General features: G+C 48.1%; 2 protein-coding genes across 4 annotated transcripts; one reads left to right on the forward strand and one right to left on the reverse strand.

Annotated features, from left to right (window-relative positions):
• Positions 1 to 5: 5 nt before the first annotated feature.
• Positions 6 to 4,425, forward strand: LOC143215466 (putative glutamate receptor). Its single transcript, XM_076437598.1, has 8 exons — positions 6 to 307; positions 539 to 769; positions 829 to 923; positions 1,298 to 1,435; positions 2,178 to 2,422; positions 2,901 to 3,121; positions 3,184 to 3,458; positions 4,157 to 4,425. Exons 1-8 carry the CDS (start codon positions 287 to 289, stop codon positions 4,398 to 4,400), a joined length of 1,470 nt encoding a protein of 489 aa, XP_076293713.1. The 5' UTR covers positions 6 to 286; the 3' UTR covers positions 4,401 to 4,425.
• Nep3 (M13 family metallopeptidase neprilysin 3) lies at positions 4,414 to 16,099 on the reverse strand. 3 transcript variants are annotated; one of them, XM_076437593.1, is made up of 13 exons: positions 15,394 to 16,099; positions 11,496 to 11,627; positions 11,114 to 11,270; positions 10,846 to 11,055; positions 10,184 to 10,464; positions 9,990 to 10,088; positions 9,379 to 9,549; positions 9,171 to 9,319; positions 8,406 to 8,628; positions 7,662 to 8,121; positions 7,312 to 7,458; positions 7,107 to 7,246; positions 4,414 to 6,669 (listed from the first exon to the last, which is right to left on the reverse strand). In XM_076437593.1, the coding sequence occupies exons 1-13, from the start codon at positions 15,403 to 15,405 to the stop codon at positions 6,493 to 6,495; spliced, it is 2,358 nt and encodes a 785-aa protein (XP_076293708.1). In that variant the 5' UTR covers positions 15,406 to 16,099; the 3' UTR covers positions 4,414 to 6,492. The 3 variants fall into 3 exon arrangements, with proteins under 3 accessions (XP_076293708.1, XP_076293709.1, XP_076293710.1); XM_076437594.1 differs by lacking the exon at positions 15,394 to 16,099 and adding an exon at positions 14,066 to 15,340; XM_076437595.1 differs by lacking the exon at positions 15,394 to 16,099 and adding an exon at positions 13,643 to 14,034.
• Positions 16,100 to 16,243: the final 144 nt, after the last annotated feature.

The following is a 16,243-nucleotide window of genomic DNA, read 5'->3' on the forward strand; positions in this document are numbered from 1 at the left end:
TTTAAATGTTTTTACTGTTTAAGTTTAGCCTATTCATTTTTGTCATAAATGCATAAAATCCGAATCATTCATTTCGATTGGATGTACAGAATTCCCACTCGATTAGCCCTCGACGCTGCTTCGAATCCTGCGAAATTCGGCCTGTCCATCAAACCCGAAGCATCTAACAAACGCCATTCTTTCTTCGTACTTGTCAATCACATATTAACGCTTGTGCTTACTCACTGCGCCTCGACGAAAGTAACGACAGAAATGGAGCGCGCAGTGTCGAAGGATTCCGAACACCATGAACGTCGTGTTGCCGACGGTGAGCGCGCTACACATTAGATTGGCCACAAAGTCTTTGCATTTTTCTGTCTAGTCTATCGATGTTATTATTCGAAAGAATAACTATTAAAATAAAATAAAGACATTGCAATAAGTCGGTAACAAAATTCGAATAAACAGCGTTCATATTTTAGTAATTTCAATTCAAAAAGACTTTCTGACCAAGATACTTCGGCGAGCGATGTCCTAAAACGTTCTCGGACTGTTCCAGATATTTTTCACGTTTGTCGCGTGTTCCGCGGCGAGAACGTGTATCCGGTTCCTGCGGAACGCCGAGGAGAAGATGATCTTCCGCACGATACCTGGACAAGTCTTCCGATGGAATAGGTTCGCGGAAGCGTTCGAGGAGATCGAAGCTGTAACGCTGAACGGAACCGCCGTGTGCAGCGTGAAAATGGCGGACAGCCTACGAGGGAAGACTATCGTAGTCGCCACGGATATCGTACGATCTTACAATCAATTAAATACATTTCAACGGTTCGAACGAATCGATCGTTTCAGATGCACCCTTACGTTACGAGAAAGTCGGACGACGCTTCGGTGAGCGGCTTCATAGGGGACATATGGACGACTCTGGAGGAGGTTCTGGGATTCAGGTGCGTTCGCGGTCGATAATCGAGTTTCGGGGAATTTCATCGGAAAAGGCACGAATAGCTTTTTTGCTATGTTGTTTTTTTTTTGCACCTGTCAAGTCGAGCTTATTCGCACGAATTCGTTGGATGAAACGACCGAGACGTCGAAATGATAAACGTCGGCCGCGTCGAAAGACCGTACGCGGAATCTGACCAATTTTCCGTGTACCACCCACACACGGCTCGTCGGTCAAAATACTCGTATGATTCATTCGTCTAGACAGGTATAAATATAGTACCGCGGGGAAAACGGGGGCGGCCGGGCGGGGAGTGAACAGAAAATAGTGGCGGGCCGGTGCGTGCACCGTAATAAAGGCGTTTCTTCGTCGAAAATGCAGGACGATTTACCGAAAAGCGGGACCGTCGGCCAGCCAGACGCTGATGAATGGACAGGCTCACGCACTACTGGTAGCCACGGTGATTTATTCGGACACCTCTGGTTATTACAGTTACAGCACGCCGATTACCACCAGCTCGTAAGCCTCGTTCATCCTTTAATTTATATCGGTGAGCGTACCTTCGAGACGTTCGCTTTCAGATCGTACCGCGACGTACCGAGACGTACCGTGACGTACCGCGGCGTGCCACAACATTTCACGGCATACCAAGAGGATTTGCTGGTTCGCGATATTTCACCGAGCACCTGTTCCTTCCAAATACCATTCTAAATACCTGTACGAAATCCTCGGTTTTACGACAACCGCCGCGTCGACTATGTCTACACTGTACTCCAGGGTTTCCCAAACTGTGCTCCGTGAAAAAATATTAATAACAAAGCTTTTTTTACTATAATCATTTTACGTATGAATAATTCACGTGTTATTACTGGACTGCAGATCTTTATGCAGAATAAAAAATGTTTGCATTGATTGCAGGACACAGGAGCCAAGTAAAAATTGTATTCTTCTTTTAATTATCCTATTCAGCTGAAACTAACACATCGATGTCCTTCAATATTTTTAACATGGCTACTGGTTTAAATTGTACGTGCCCATTTTTGTCCTAAATGCATAAAATCCTCTGTCGAGTTATCACCTACCCTTCAAATTAAACAACCTTAAAGTGCTCCACCAGAGAAAACGTTTGGGAAACCCTGCTCCACTCGAAACAATCGAGGAATCTCGCGTTCAAGTTACGACAAAGTTCCACCGAAAATATCCGATTGTTTCGAACGGTCACCTCGTTTCCATCGTGTCTCCTTGCCTCCTATCGTCGCAGATACGCCTTGTTCGTCCGATCCGACGGGACCAGGGTTTTGCAACAATGGTACACGAACGTGTTCAGCCGAGGATTATGGTCGACGATTCTGGCATTCACCCTGGCCACCGGTGTGATCATCATCGGAGTGCACTGTCTCAAGAGGATCACGCGGACCAGCACGGAGGATGACGAGCAAACCAAGGACGAGTTCTCTTCGGCATCGTTCGGTTTGCTGGTCGTGTTGGGCTGCTTGAGCGGCCAAGGTAACGCATTTATGGCATTTATGGCAAAGTAAATATGCATTTATGGCATAGATGAATTTAAATGTAATTTAAGACAGTAAAGAAATTGCGAGGTTTTACAAAATTTATTAAGATCGCGTTGAAAAAAATAAGTAATCGTAATATGTCTGCTTGGATCAATTGACCCAAACAATTTTTATTTTGCTTAAAGATCCGCAGTCTATTCATGAGATACCCGGGTAATTTTTGTTTACCCAGTTTTCGTTTAGATTGAGGATGTTTATGTAATTCGCAATTTTTGTAGACGAACTTTAAGAAACTCGAATCAAATGAAATCTTACTTCCCGTGGCAGTAGCCATTGTAGATCTGAAATAAGTTAAAATCGTACCAAATTCTGTCGTTATTTTACATCCTAGCAATTTTTTGAAAATTTTTAAAAGCCACAATTGCATAAAGATCCGCGGTCTACCCAAAAGTAACAGCTCTAGTTCGAACCAGGTTGCCACAAGATGCCCACCGCCTGGTCTCTCCGGCTGATCGTGCTGTCCCATTTGATCACGGGAATGCTGCTGGCCGGAGGATTCAGCAGCACGCTCACCTCTTATTTGGCGATCCGGGGGAACTCGGTCCCATTGAACAGCCTCGAGGACGCGTTGCAAAAGCGAAGCCACTCGATCTGCGTGAGGAACGACAGCAGTGCCTACATCCACTTCACCGTGGTAGGCTAATCATCTAATTAGACATTGCGGGTTAATCTGCTAGGTTCGCTTCTCATTTTCAGAACCGATCGCCGAGGGGTGAGCTGAAGACTGAGTGGAGGGGTCTGGTGAACAACCGGTGTCCTGACATGAGGGACGCTGCTCGGTTGAACCCACGGCAACTTTGCGAACACGGGTTCGCCTATCTAGAAGTGCCGGACGTCTTTCTGCCGGTTTATCTCAAAGTTCGAGATGCCTGCGCCTGTCGTATCGTTCGGACGCCCGGTAGCTACTGGAGATTGAAGATCTCGTTCCTGCACGCTCGATTTGGGGAACATCGACGTCTAATGGACACCTAGTAAGCTAGGCTCCGTTTCCAAAAGACGAGACACTGGAGAAACGGATAGAGATCACGGTTTTGAAAGTGTACTAGAATACACGTGGTACGTAAACCGTGTACAGTAAATCCTCTATCCCAACAAAAAAATCCTGTAAACAGGAGTCAAGTTCCTATGGCCGTAAAAAGTTGTGAGATGAAACAAAATACGGCCAAGTTCGTTAGCTTAGAAATACCTCTTGCAATACTGAATAACTAGCCACAAACGTTTCCACCTCCAGAGGTTGAAGGGTGCTTTCTACCCCTAAAAAGCGTATTTAGCCGAAAAAAACACGTATTTAATATTTTTCGGTGTTTAATAAGTACGTTAAATTTCATTCAAATCAGTGAGTATCAGTTGGGTAGCGTTACTTGTAAGTTGGGGGGATATTCTTGATCGCATGTATCGTATAGAAATTGTTGCGCCTATAGAGGATTTACCGTAGTACGAATTTAAGGGGGTAGACTCGTTTCTCATTTCTCGACAACGCAAAGATGGAGCTTTTCGGTAGTCAAAAGTGATAGATAAAAGATCAATCTAGGCCGCAATCTTTTACGAGGCGTAATTTGCATTATTCTTTATGAAAATCCTTGAATTCTTACTACACGGTTCACGTACCACGTGTATTCACACACACGTGAAACAGGGGTCTCTAGAAACGGAATTTTTTTCGTTTCAGCCTGATGCGATTGCGCTCCGCGGGGATTTTGAAGTACCTCGAGGCCAAGTGGATGCCGAAAGGAATAAAGACGGACTCGGAGGAGGATCGGTCGACGTTCCAACCGGTCGAGTACGCTCACGTTCATCTGCTGCTGCTGGGACTGGTCTACGCGACGATATTCAGCGCGTTCGTTTGCGTTCTCGAGAACGTTTGCCACACACTGGGACGCGTTCGACTCGAGAATCCGAGTAGCCGCAAATGAACACACTCGCACGTTTTATTGAATTCCTTCTTTATTTGATTTACACGTGCGTCATTGGTAAATATCGCGAGTAATGTATAGTATTGAGTGGCGCGACTCGGAAGAATCGTCGCGCGCTCTAAGGACTACACGCGCGAAATTCATTGGCAATCATAATCGAATCCGCGCGATCGTTCTCCGGCACCGACGAATCGTCTAGTGGTCTAGTACGAATCGGTGCGCGCTCGCTGCTGGTAGCTGACAAACGTACCGCGCGAGTTAAATGAAGGGGCTTCGTTTGTAATTCGTCGGCAAACCAGTGTAAAAAAAGAATCGCTCGAGGCATCTCGCGCGATTAAAAGCATTGAACGTACGCGACACCCGGCTCCCGGTCACTATGATAGACTATACTTAACGATATTCCGAAACAATGAAAAATAAAGATTCACGGCACATGATTAACAGACGTATCGATTACAGTGTACTCGTTTCGAAAGACCTGCGGAATAGCTCCGACTCGCTTCTCTCTCACACACACAATCATTCTCACTCTCTCTCTCTCTCGCTCTCTCTCTCTCTCTCTTTCTCTCCCTTTGTCTTTTTACAGTGATTTGATTAAAAGATGGGGACCTGCTGTGTCGGCATCGTCCTGTTTGTACAAATAATCCCTTAAATTAGACGACACATAATTTAGTTGATACTGTCGTGCGTAGCCCGCCACGAATAGCGAGCTCGCACGATAACGGCACACGAAACAATATACGCACACTTAAGCACATTGAAAAATACTCCGTCTCGACGTAACGTATGTATGCATGTATATCCGCGGCGACGTATCCGCGCGGCATCGCGCCTCCCTATAGATTAACGCTCTAACTCTGCTCTAACTAGCCCGTAGCCTGTTTAAAAAATTAAATTTCTTAAGCTTAACGCTAGATCCTGCCTGCAGAAATGACGGCGCCGCGATTCCCGGTCGTCGTGGCTCATCGAGATCGTTTCGAGTTTCCCCTGGTCGCGAGTCGCGAGCGAAAAACAAAATACATACAATCGATCATCACTCCGAACAGCGGTGACCATTCCCGCGCTGTCCTTGCAGAGGAAAATAGTAGGTATACACAGCTCTCTCTGTGTGTGTGAGGCGAGTGAACGTTCGCGGGGAATTTTGGCTGGCCTTTCGTGTTTGTGTAAACTCGAATCGACGACTGACAATCGAATAATACTGGTTCCAAGTATAAAAGTGAAAAAGGCGACTGGTTAGGGCCGCGCGTCGGCGTTCGCGCTCGCGATACGCTTTCGCGTTTCGCGTTCGCATTCGCCTCCGCGCGGTCAAGTGTGTCGGTCGGTTCGACGCGGCGCGGCCGCGAACAATTCTGTGGTTGCAAGGAAAAACGCCGTACTTCGCAATTTCAAAAAATTTGAGTGATTTACGTATTTACCAGAAACAAAAGTCATCAAAACAATTTCCTGTGTGAAAGCGTTAGTGATGAGAACTTTAAACGTCAACGTCTCGAAAGTGAATGTTTGCGACATGCGGGCGTTCTTCCTGACAACCACAGAATTGGCTCGACAGATCTCGATGCACCACGGCGAGCGTCTCGCGTAGATTTACCAAAAAAGTTTCGCGCCCCGAAGTGCGTTCGACACAACTATACGTAAGAAGAAAATCGATATGCACGGCGGTCCTAGTGCCGGCGAGGACACGCGCGCTTCAGGACGTTCGACATACTCGAATCGGTGAGATCACGGACCTGGATCGCCATAGAAATCTGCACACCTCTCTGGCTTTTGCTCTTTGGTGGAAAGGACGTTCGACATCGTCTGGTTCGACTCGCTGAAAAATCTCTCTGCAATCTCTCCTCTCCGAAACTCCCACGCGACGACTGGCTCCCGACGAGCGACAACTATCGCCGCTCGGAATCGCTTCGGTCATTTGCGGGCCCATCCAAACGGGTCTGTGGAACCGTTTCGGACCTCGCCGTCGATCCGTGGACCGGCTCGCTGATAAGTACAAAGTGCCAGCGATCGCTGACTAACGATTTCTCGCGAGACCTCGACTCGTCCGCGATCCACGGAGATCGTCGGAACGAGGAAAAGCGAACGCGTCAGCGCCGCGTTACCAGACCTCGCACTTGTGGACCGGATTCATTCGCGAACCCAGTGGACAGTTGAACTCCGAGGCGAACTCCGGTAGGTTCGACAGAGGCCCGATCACCCTGTACTTCGGAGGACAGTGAGAATCTTTCTCGATTTGGAGCGATATCGCCTCGGATGTGGCAGCGGAACACCAGACCTGTCCGTGCAAATCAAAAGGAACGCGTTCACATTTCGTACGAGATTCTCACGCGTTTCGTACGAACTTAGGGTACGGTTATAGTGGAGCGGTGAAGATCGAGGATAGCGGCGAGGTGAACATAGCGCAAAACCAATGAAATTAAATGCGACTGGTTATAGTGGAGCGGTTACAAGAGCTGTGAGCAAGTCAGATTGAGGATAGCGACGTGGTGAACATCCTCAACGCTACGCTCACCTCGCCGCTCCACTACGTTCGCGTACTAAGTCAATTTGAAGTTAATAAATGATATCTAATAAAAATATTTTCGGCCAACATGAGCTTTCGAAGTCTTCGTGACGACATTTCGATACATACTAAATAAAAAGTAGCTTGTTTGTGCCTCGTTGCTATCCGCTTCACTATAAACAAACACTAGATCGCTCTGCGTAACTGACCTGAGCAAAGTTCAGGAAGAAAAGCTGGCGGTGCGTCAAGTTCAGGCCGGGCAGGGGCATTTGGTCCTCGTAGGTTTTAGGCATGGTGACATACGCGTGGTACGCAGCTTTGAGGCCTCCGTTGTCCGCGATGTTCTCTCCTATCGATCGTCGAGTCGGTTAGTTCGGAACAAAGTTTCGGACAGAGAGGAGACAGTGCATTTACCCAGAGTTTGCCGTCCGTTCACGTGCCGGCCGTGTATTTCGTAGCTGTTGTACTGGTCCACGATGCACTCCGTTCTATTTTTGAACCTGTCTATGGTGGCGTTGTTCCACCACTGGTTCAGGTTTCCGTTCAGATCGTACTCCCTCCCTGCAACAGTAAATTGTAACATTTAGGTGGCCTCGATTTACAAAACATTTACAACTCGAAAAGATAACGCGATATTGTTTCTTGCGATTTGACTAGCGTTCAATGACATCGATCGAATGAGTCCTCCTTACAATATTTACCAGCGTTCTAGAATCGCACGCACTGTTTTTCGAACAGTGTTTTGCACAACGCATGCGCCGTACCTTGATCGTCGAACGCGTGCGTCAGCTCGTGTCCCATCACCACTCCTATCCCGCCGAAGTTCAAGCTCTTGGGATTCTCCATGTCGTAGAACGGACTCTGCAGAATTCCGGCTGGGAAGACTATTTGATTCTTGGTAGGCCTGTAGTAAGCGTTCACCGTTGGCGGAGTCATGATCCAAGTGGTCTTGTTCACGGGCTTGTCCAGCTTGTCCAGGTTCTTCTTCAGATTATACTTGTTCACCCGAATGTTATTCGCGAAGTACTCGTTCTGCCTGACCGTCAGCTCCCTGTATCGTTCGTCGAGCTCGTACGGGTTCAAAATAAAATTGGGGAAACCGATCATGTCGGTGATCGCATTCGCCTTCTCCTCCGCTGACCGCCTAGTCTCCGCGTCCATCCAATCGAGGTTCTTCAAGTTCTTGGTGAAAGCTTCCCGCACTTGCTCGATCATGTCCTCCGCCTGTAATTGTAGCACGTTATCTCTCGTTTCTCGGATAATCGGCAGATAGAGTAAAGTTGCGATCAGTTGCGATCTAGCTCCCTGTCCCTACGCCTACCCCTACCACTGGGCGGCATCCCCGCGAGAGACCAGGAAACGCGAGCTGCGTCGGTCGCCGAGCGTGATCCGTGTTTACATGTCCTTTTCTACGCTCGGCATAAACAGATTGTTTCCCTATTCGTTCTCTGTCCCCGCTCGGAACAGGCGATCGGAGCTAGATCGCGACTTTCCTGTATCAATCATACCATAGGCTTGCTCTTCCCGTGGAAAACTTCCCGGACGAACATGGCTCCGATCGCGAAGCCCATCGCGTTGCTGGTGTCGCTGACGCAATAACGCCACTGTTCCTCTCGTCCTTCCGAGCCGATCAACGCCTTCCGGAGGCCCTTGTAAGCGTCGCGGAACGGTTTCGACAGGCAACCCGTCAACGACCTCACGGTCTGCCAGACCAGATAATTGTTCAGCACTCTGCGAAAAGAACAGACTCGAATACGTTCGGAGACCCTCTACAGACCCTCTATCAGATGATTGCACAAGTTCGTGTACAATTTTTGTTACACTCCGCCGTGCAGTTCAGTTTGCAACGTCTATACGAAAATCGGACACGAACTTATGCCATCGTCTAACACAGGATGTAAATGGTATCGATGGAGGAATATCATAGAAGAACAATTTCTTTCGTCCGGTTATTTTTTCATAGTTTTTTCAAGGTCATCGTTATTTTTTTATCGGGAAAACTTATTTTCTTTTATTCCATCTTATAGCGGCTGAAGAATGCATTTGAATATGCTTAAGTCATTAACAAGATGGAATAAAAAAAAAAAATTTTCCCGATAAAAAGCGATGACCTTGAAAAAATAGCCGGACAACAAAGAAATTGTTCTTCTATGATATACCTCCTTCGATACCATTTAAACTATGCCATAAATATTCTTTTTGTGCTATTAAAAATAAAGGAGATATGTAGGTGGCCTCCTTCAGCTGAGACACCCTGAATATCGCGAGCTTACATCTTCTTCTCGTCCGTTTTCGTGTAGTTCATCACGAGCTTCGACAGCTTGACGAAATACTCCGGCACAAAATTCACGATCGTCGCCTTGCCGTTGATCTTCTTGTTGATCAGTCGGGTGGCGTTTTGGAAGTAGGTTACCCAGTTCAGCTAAGATCGGAAATGAATCGTTAGGTTCTGTACGGTGCTATACACTTATATGTACGTACGAAGGGTGCTTTTTCCTGGAGCTGGTTCAACGTCATCAGATTGTAGAGCTTCTCCTCGTCCCGACGGTCCTCCAGCGGCGTCATGATCTCCGCCAGCTTCGTCTCGAAATCGATCACCTCCTGCATCTGCCGTCTCGTCGAATTCTCTTCCCCGCCCAGCAGCACGCCGATCTGGGCAGAAACTTGTCGTTTGCAACCGATTTCGAATATGGACGTCTATGTAGCTGCATGGGTCCCATGGAAATCACCGACAACGTCTTTAACCAACAACGACTTCAGTATTAATCGATATTAACATCGTTTGACAACAACGTTAGCCGACTATACGTCTAATTCTTCTTTTAGTGTAATAATTATATTTTTATACAAAAGTAAAAGTACCAGTGCTGGATAGTTAAAGAAAGAAATGTCAGCACCATCTTTAAATAGAAACGATGTTACTATCGAATAATACTGTCGTCGACTAAAATCGTTGTCGGTTAAATTCGTCGACGGTCGAAGACGTTGTCGGTGATTTTCGTGGGACCCGTACCTGCGTACCGCATTTATCACACAGCATCTTCGGTTTATTATACAGGATTGTTATCAGGTTTATTATACAGGATCCGTACCTTCGTCATGTACTCCAGATAAGCGGTCAGCACCTTGAGGTGCTCGGTAACGTTCAGATAGTTGTCGGCGGTCGGCAAGGTCAGCCCACCCTGATCGATCTGGGAAATGTCGAACGCTTTCGTTTATCGAGTGACGCGCCAGACGGCGTCTACGTGTTTCTAGTATGTACCTACGCCTAGAGCCGCTGCCTTACTTGTATAATGTGCCTGGTGCTATTTCGATCGTCCTCGTTCACCGCCCATGTAAACAGACCGTCCATGTTGTATACGTTTTGCAGAATGTGCATGCTGGTTTGCAGGGACCACGAGGACACGTTGAATTTCCCGGAAACATTCCAGCCGCCGATCGTCTCCAACAAATCCAGCATAGGCTTCGCGCCTAGGCTCTCTATGGTGTCGTTCGCGTCCATGCACGACAGGAAGTAAAACTTTGCTTTCTTCTCCGCCTTGGACCTCATCTCACTCAGCGATTTCTCTGTCGAACGAATTATTATTATGCTTGCCCCCGAAAACTTGAAACCATAGTTTCCCAATCTGACCTTCTGGCTAAAGGTGGGATCTCCTAAACATGTCTAGACGCAGCGTTTCACAATCCATATTGCATTTGCTGTGACTTCCTGTTATGCGTCTGGATAAACAAGTTTGCCACCTTTATACTCCATTCATCACGAACGCAAACTTGTGCATCCAAACGCACAGCAGGAAGTTACGACGAATGGGAGACGCTTAGGAGATCCCACCTTCAAATGATACATTATACGCGCAAAGTAATCGACTCTGGAACGATTTGCCCCTGCATTGGGAAACTATGTACGTTCGAAAACGTCCTGCGACGCAACGATCCATCGAGAGTTACCAAGAACGTTCTTGACCACCAGCTGATTGTCCTGCTCGAGTTTCCCGAAGGTGCCCCACATGCTGTTCCCGTCCGGGATGGGGTTTTTCTTCATCCATCCTCCGCAAGCATAGCCGTAGAAGTCGTCGCAAGGGTCCACCGAGCGGTCTATGCTGTTTATGATATTCGCCGCGACGGTGACGCAGTGCTCCGTCAAACAGTGGGTCCCATCTGCAACGAACAATCGCGGTGTATTCCTGAATATCTGGATCTGACGTTTTCTCGTTACCGTCTCCGTGCGACGTCACGTGGAGTATCGGCGCCTCGTCCCAGCCGTTCTTGCTGCTGATGACGATCGACAGCATCACGACCATCAGCAATAGGCCCGCGCATATGATGAAAAGGCATCGCTCGAGCGCGCTCCTCGCTCTCCACAGCGACGTTCCCTACGCGAAACAAACGGCCCCGGCTCGTTTAAGCCTGTTAGAAAGCGTCGCCCGACCGTTGGACTCCGCGTCTTATTGCTAGAATCATTCTATTGCTCCCGCTCGGATTCAATAACCGCGATCGTTTGTGCGCGTTACGCGTTCCCTTGTAAACGGGGAAACAATCGTTTACCCGGGAGATCAACGGGCGGTTCACGAACAACGGAGATCGTTGGGAGGGTTTACCTTGATCGGGAAAGGTACCGGGAGGAATCGTACGTGCGGCGCCGACCCGCTCAGCGCTTCGCTGTGCGGAGCGCTGGACCCTATGCTGCTCGTGTCCTCATCCTCGAACTCAGCCTGCTTGTACATCATCATCTGCGGACAAATCGAGTATCGTTCACCGTACCAATAATTAGCATTTACACGATAGCGGACGGACCTCCCTGGCTCTCCGAGGTGAAAGATAGGGATGTGATCAATAGACAGCGGACTTTATGCATTTATGGCGAGAATGATATAGGTGCAATTTAAGACGGTGAAAATATCAGAAGAATTTTAAAACACTATCAAACCTGTTTTTATGCGGTGGAGAGGGACCGCATAAAAAAAGTCTCACTTAGAAAATATGTCAGTTTTCGAAATAGCGAGAAAGTGCTTTCCAAACAAAATCAATAATTAAATTACACGTGGAAACATCGTAAAGAATTTTAATTTCTCATTTCAAACCTGGAGAAATTTTCAAAATGTACATAATTCAATACAGTATACAGGGTGTCCTGCTGAAATGAGATCAGCAGGATATCTCGGAAGACGTTGTCCGTATCAAAAAAGTGTTCCTACAAAAGTTGTTTGGTATGACGCGCTACATTATGTAGTATTAATTGTTTTCTTGTGGATGGAGTGATGGAGGACATTTCAAGGTCACCTTGACCTTTTTTAATGGATTGTCCAATTTTTTATACCATACATCGATAGAGTATCAAATTCTAAGTATACAAGTGTTGACCTTCATATGTCCTAAACCTAATAGTTAACGAGATATTATCCAAAGAAGAAAGACAATTGTTTGGATAATATCTCGTTAACTATTAGGTGTAGGACATGTGAAGGTCAACACTTTTATACTCAGAATTTGATACTCTATCGATCTATGCTATAAAAAATGGGACATACCAATTTAAAAAATCAAGATGACCTTGGAATGTCCTCCACCACTCCACCCACTTTTGTAGGAACACTGTTTTGATAACGACAACGTCTTCCGAGATATCCTGCTGATCTGATCTGATATTCATATGTATACCCCATAAAAAAAATCGCACGAAAACAGGTTTGACTGTATTGTTTTCGATCCATTGAACATATTAAGAGAAACATAAATTTTTATTTTGCATCAAGATCCGCTGCCTAGTGATCAGTGCATCACAAACAGGTTCGAACTTTGATTGATTGAATTCGAGCTCTCTGTAAGTATACTCGAACCTATGCCAGATAGTTTCGAACCTTTTACAAGTACTTTGATAAATTGGAGTAATGCTTGTAAGTATATTCGAATCTTGGTCGAACATATTCGAAGCTTTTAGAATCAATTATGCTGTGCTTTAGTACCCCATTCTATCAAAAACTGCACGTGAATATCTTCGTATAATGGTCTGTGCCTTCAGAAAGAGTGTTTTCAAAAGCAGGAAATATCATGCATAAAAAAGGTACGAATTTAATAAATAAACTGTTTAAAACTACCTATGCAGTTCTGATTTCCAAGAACATCGAAGTACTTATAACTATCTCGAGGTTCGATATCAGCTTCTACAAAATTAATACTTTTACATTATTGCTTTCATATAGTAATCGAGACCCACGAAATGAAACTTGGTTATTGAAATTAACTCGGATTCGTGAGAATACATTGAACTTGATCCGCGATCCCTAATGAAAGAACGCGGCGCCGATCTGCCTCGCCGTTGCACAATGTCTACTACGCGAGATAATGTAATTAGTAACTCGTAAATCTAAGGAGAATCGTAGCTTCTCGCGCGCGGAAATTATCTGAACGATAAGGTTCCCGCGGTTGCCACGACTCGCCGGTTCCCGCCCAATACAGTATACAAGCTCCGAGATTAAACGTCCCTCGCGGATTCCGATCGCGTCGGTTTTTCGCGGCAAGCCGTGGAGGGTCTTCTCGTTTTCCCGGATAAACGGACGGTTGCGTATAAACGCGGTCGTACGTCAGACAGATGCAACATGTGACCCCGCGGCGGTGTCGCGTGCCTCGCGTCGTGCGTAAAGCCTACGCAGTTTCGGACTTGTGGCCGGAGACCGATCGGGAAATTCGTCGGCGGAATTGCCACGGTTGGTGACACAGTTTTAGAGCAAACTAAAAATATACGTACCCTCCTCGCGCGGCCGTTCCGTCTAACCGAATACCAGGGACCGTCGGGATCGCTGGAATAACATCGCGAGCCCGAGCACAACCTTCGGATGGAACGACGCGACGTCGAAGAGTCGCCGCGACGAGTTCCAGTCCGGGACTGGCTCGTGAATCAGGCGATTACGCGGTATCGCGACTGTCACCGATATCCGGGGATGACAGAAACTTTTTCGACTTTTGACGAGGCGATAACGAGGCCGAGCGTCCCCGACGGAACAAAACGTTCGTTCCCGTGACACGCTTTCGCTTTCAATCCTCCTCGGCTTGTTACTCGGAATCGCGGAGAACGAGATGCATTGTACACCGTACAGCGTTCCGACGCGGAATTCAGCCGATAACGGCGTTGAAATTTTATAAAAGATCGCTCGAGTATCGTTCGACTTACGTTGCGTGATCTCGTTGCAGATGCGAGTAACACAGCTCGCGCTCGTGTCGTGGAACAAGACGGATCGCCGTTGGAGTCTCGGATCCTCTGTGCGCCTCTATTATTCGCGGGAACGGAAACGAGATACAACCGGAAGCGCAAAGTACATGGAAACCATTGTCGCGATAACGCTCGAACTCGGCCAAGCAGTCGGAAACCGTACGAACAATTTATTCGCGGATAGACGCAAAACGCGGGGACTCGAGCACGTTGACGCGAATCGACCGGACAGATCGACCGATCGCGGAAGAACGCTCGACAGATGCGGCGCTGTCCGAGAGAGGATCGACGAGCCACGAGAGGAACGGGACGAAGCTCTTGTCGAAACTGCAAGCCGCCTGCACGCGTGCATGCACGAGGAGCCGCGTACACTTAAGCACGCGCACGCGTATGCAATCGAGCTGTTCGTTTCGTCACCGACCTTTCGTGGCGGCAGGAAACGGACACTTGTGCCGATGTTAATACAATTAAAACGTTTTTCGCTACGATTCGCCAGCCACTATTCGATCCCCGAGCGGTTTCGTCTCGCGAGAGATAGCAAAAGAAAATGTCGACGGCGCGGTGAATCGCGCGGAGCAACAAGGACGACGGGGATGTTGTCGGTTGGCGAGGCTCGGGAATCGACTCGCTAAACATTCGAGTTGAGCAATTACGTCTCTGATCCCGATTTCCAAAACAGCCGGCGCGGCGGCGGGTCGCGGGATCGTCGACGATCTACGCCGCAAAGTTGCAACGCGATAACAGCTGCGGAACGAAGCTGCTCGGACACTTAAACGTCGCTAATATTAGATCGTACAAAGATGCGAGGATCGCGCAATTATTTCGTCGGGAGAAGCGAATAGAGAAGCTCGCGGCGCTCGAGGCCAGAGCGAAGCGGTTTCCTCGTTGCTCGAGGAAGTCTCGCAGCCGTATCGATTGATAAATTAACCGTGGCTGGAATCGTGCCAGTGCCGTCGGCCATCCTGAGCCTACGTAGCGTGTTTGCTCGCGGGCGATCCTGTCGCCGAGGGAATAGAACGCGGCGGAGGATATCCCGAAAGCGACGCATCACGGAATCCTATCAATCGATCGTTCGGTCAGCTAATAATAATTCTTCGGTGCCAGCGAGTCGCGCGCGTTTCGGTATACGATCCGCAGTGGAGTGTCCTCCGTGACATTGACATTACATAACGAATACGCCCACTGTCGTAAAACGACGTCGCGCGGAGCCAGAGAGGTCTCGTCGACGCCTCGAGAGAGGGTGTTCTTCATCCACCCAGGCGAAGATCTTCCTTTCGAGTTCCACTCACCTTCACCGACATCTCGCCCGGCTTCCGATCTTCTAATCGTCGCACAATCACTTGAATTATTGATTCACTAGACCGGGAGAGCGGGGTTGGCCCCGGAAACGAGCGAGCACCGGAGCAACGAAGCAAACGGGACAACGGGGCCAGAAGGAACGCGGTCGAGTCCGAAAATCGAGGGTCGGGAGAGAGCGAGAGAGAGAGAGAACACCGGGGAGGGAGAGAGAGAGGGAGAGAGAGAGAGAATCCGTGGCACGGAACTAGGTTCGTCCCCGCGACTATGACATTTTCCAGCTCGGATTTTGCGATGGTCGCAGCTCCGCCGCTGTATCGGTGCCGCCAGGTTTGCCCGGCTGTCTCTCTCTCGTGGGGATGCTTCGACGCACCTCCAACCCCTCTACCTATCCTCCTATTGATTTCCGTCGGGTCACTGGGTGGCACCTGCCATCTCTTTACCGTCGACCCGTGCTCCACCGAGCGTCGTTTACCATCGAAGCCCGTTTATCGGCTCAGCCGCCATACCGGATAACAAGCTCGACGTCCACGCCGGAAACTGTACCGCGATCTTTGCCGAATCGATGAACAGGCTCTCCAAATTTCTTCTTCTTCTTCTAAAACAAGCGAGCGCAGTGATTGCTCGCGTTCGCAAGCGGTTAAAACGATTAAAACGAAATCGAATCGCGACACGTTCGCAAAGAAATTCCGCAAGCCGCGTCGCCGAGTTCTTCCCGCATTCCTGCGCGTTATCGTCGCGCGGAAGTAGACCCAGCAACGGCTGCGTCGCGTCGATTTAAAAACGAAAGACGGATACCAATGTAAATGAGACGAACAGTCCGAGGAGCATTGTACGCGTTCG

Source organism: Lasioglossum baleicum, chromosome 13 (genome assembly GCF_051020765.1).
Source record: "Lasioglossum baleicum chromosome 13, iyLasBale1, whole genome shotgun sequence".
Classification (NCBI taxonomy): domain Eukaryota; kingdom Metazoa; phylum Arthropoda; class Insecta; order Hymenoptera; family Halictidae; genus Lasioglossum; species Lasioglossum baleicum.

What these genes read in the sequence shown, in the direction of transcription:
- Nep3 (XM_076437593.1), bottom strand. An exon ending in GCACCAGGCACATTATACAA is followed by an intron (nt 10,089 to 10,183) that starts GTAAGGCAGCGG and finishes GACATTTCCCAG; the next exon opens with ATCGATCAGGGTGGGCTGAC. An exon ending in ACGGGAAGAGCAAGCCTATG is followed by an intron (nt 8,122 to 8,405) that starts GTATGATTGATA and finishes CTACAATTACAG; the next exon opens with GCGGAGGACATGATCGAGCA.
- LOC143215466 (XM_076437598.1), top strand. Translation starts at nt 287, where the DNA reads ATGAACGTCGTGTTGCCGACG. An exon ending in TGAACGTCGTGTTGCCGACG is followed by an intron (nt 308 to 538) that starts GTGAGCGCGCTA and finishes GGACTGTTCCAG; the next exon opens with ATATTTTTCACGTTTGTCGC. An exon ending in GAGGAGGTTCTGGGATTCAG is followed by an intron (nt 924 to 1,297) that starts GTGCGTTCGCGG and finishes TCGAAAATGCAG; the next exon opens with GACGATTTACCGAAAAGCGG.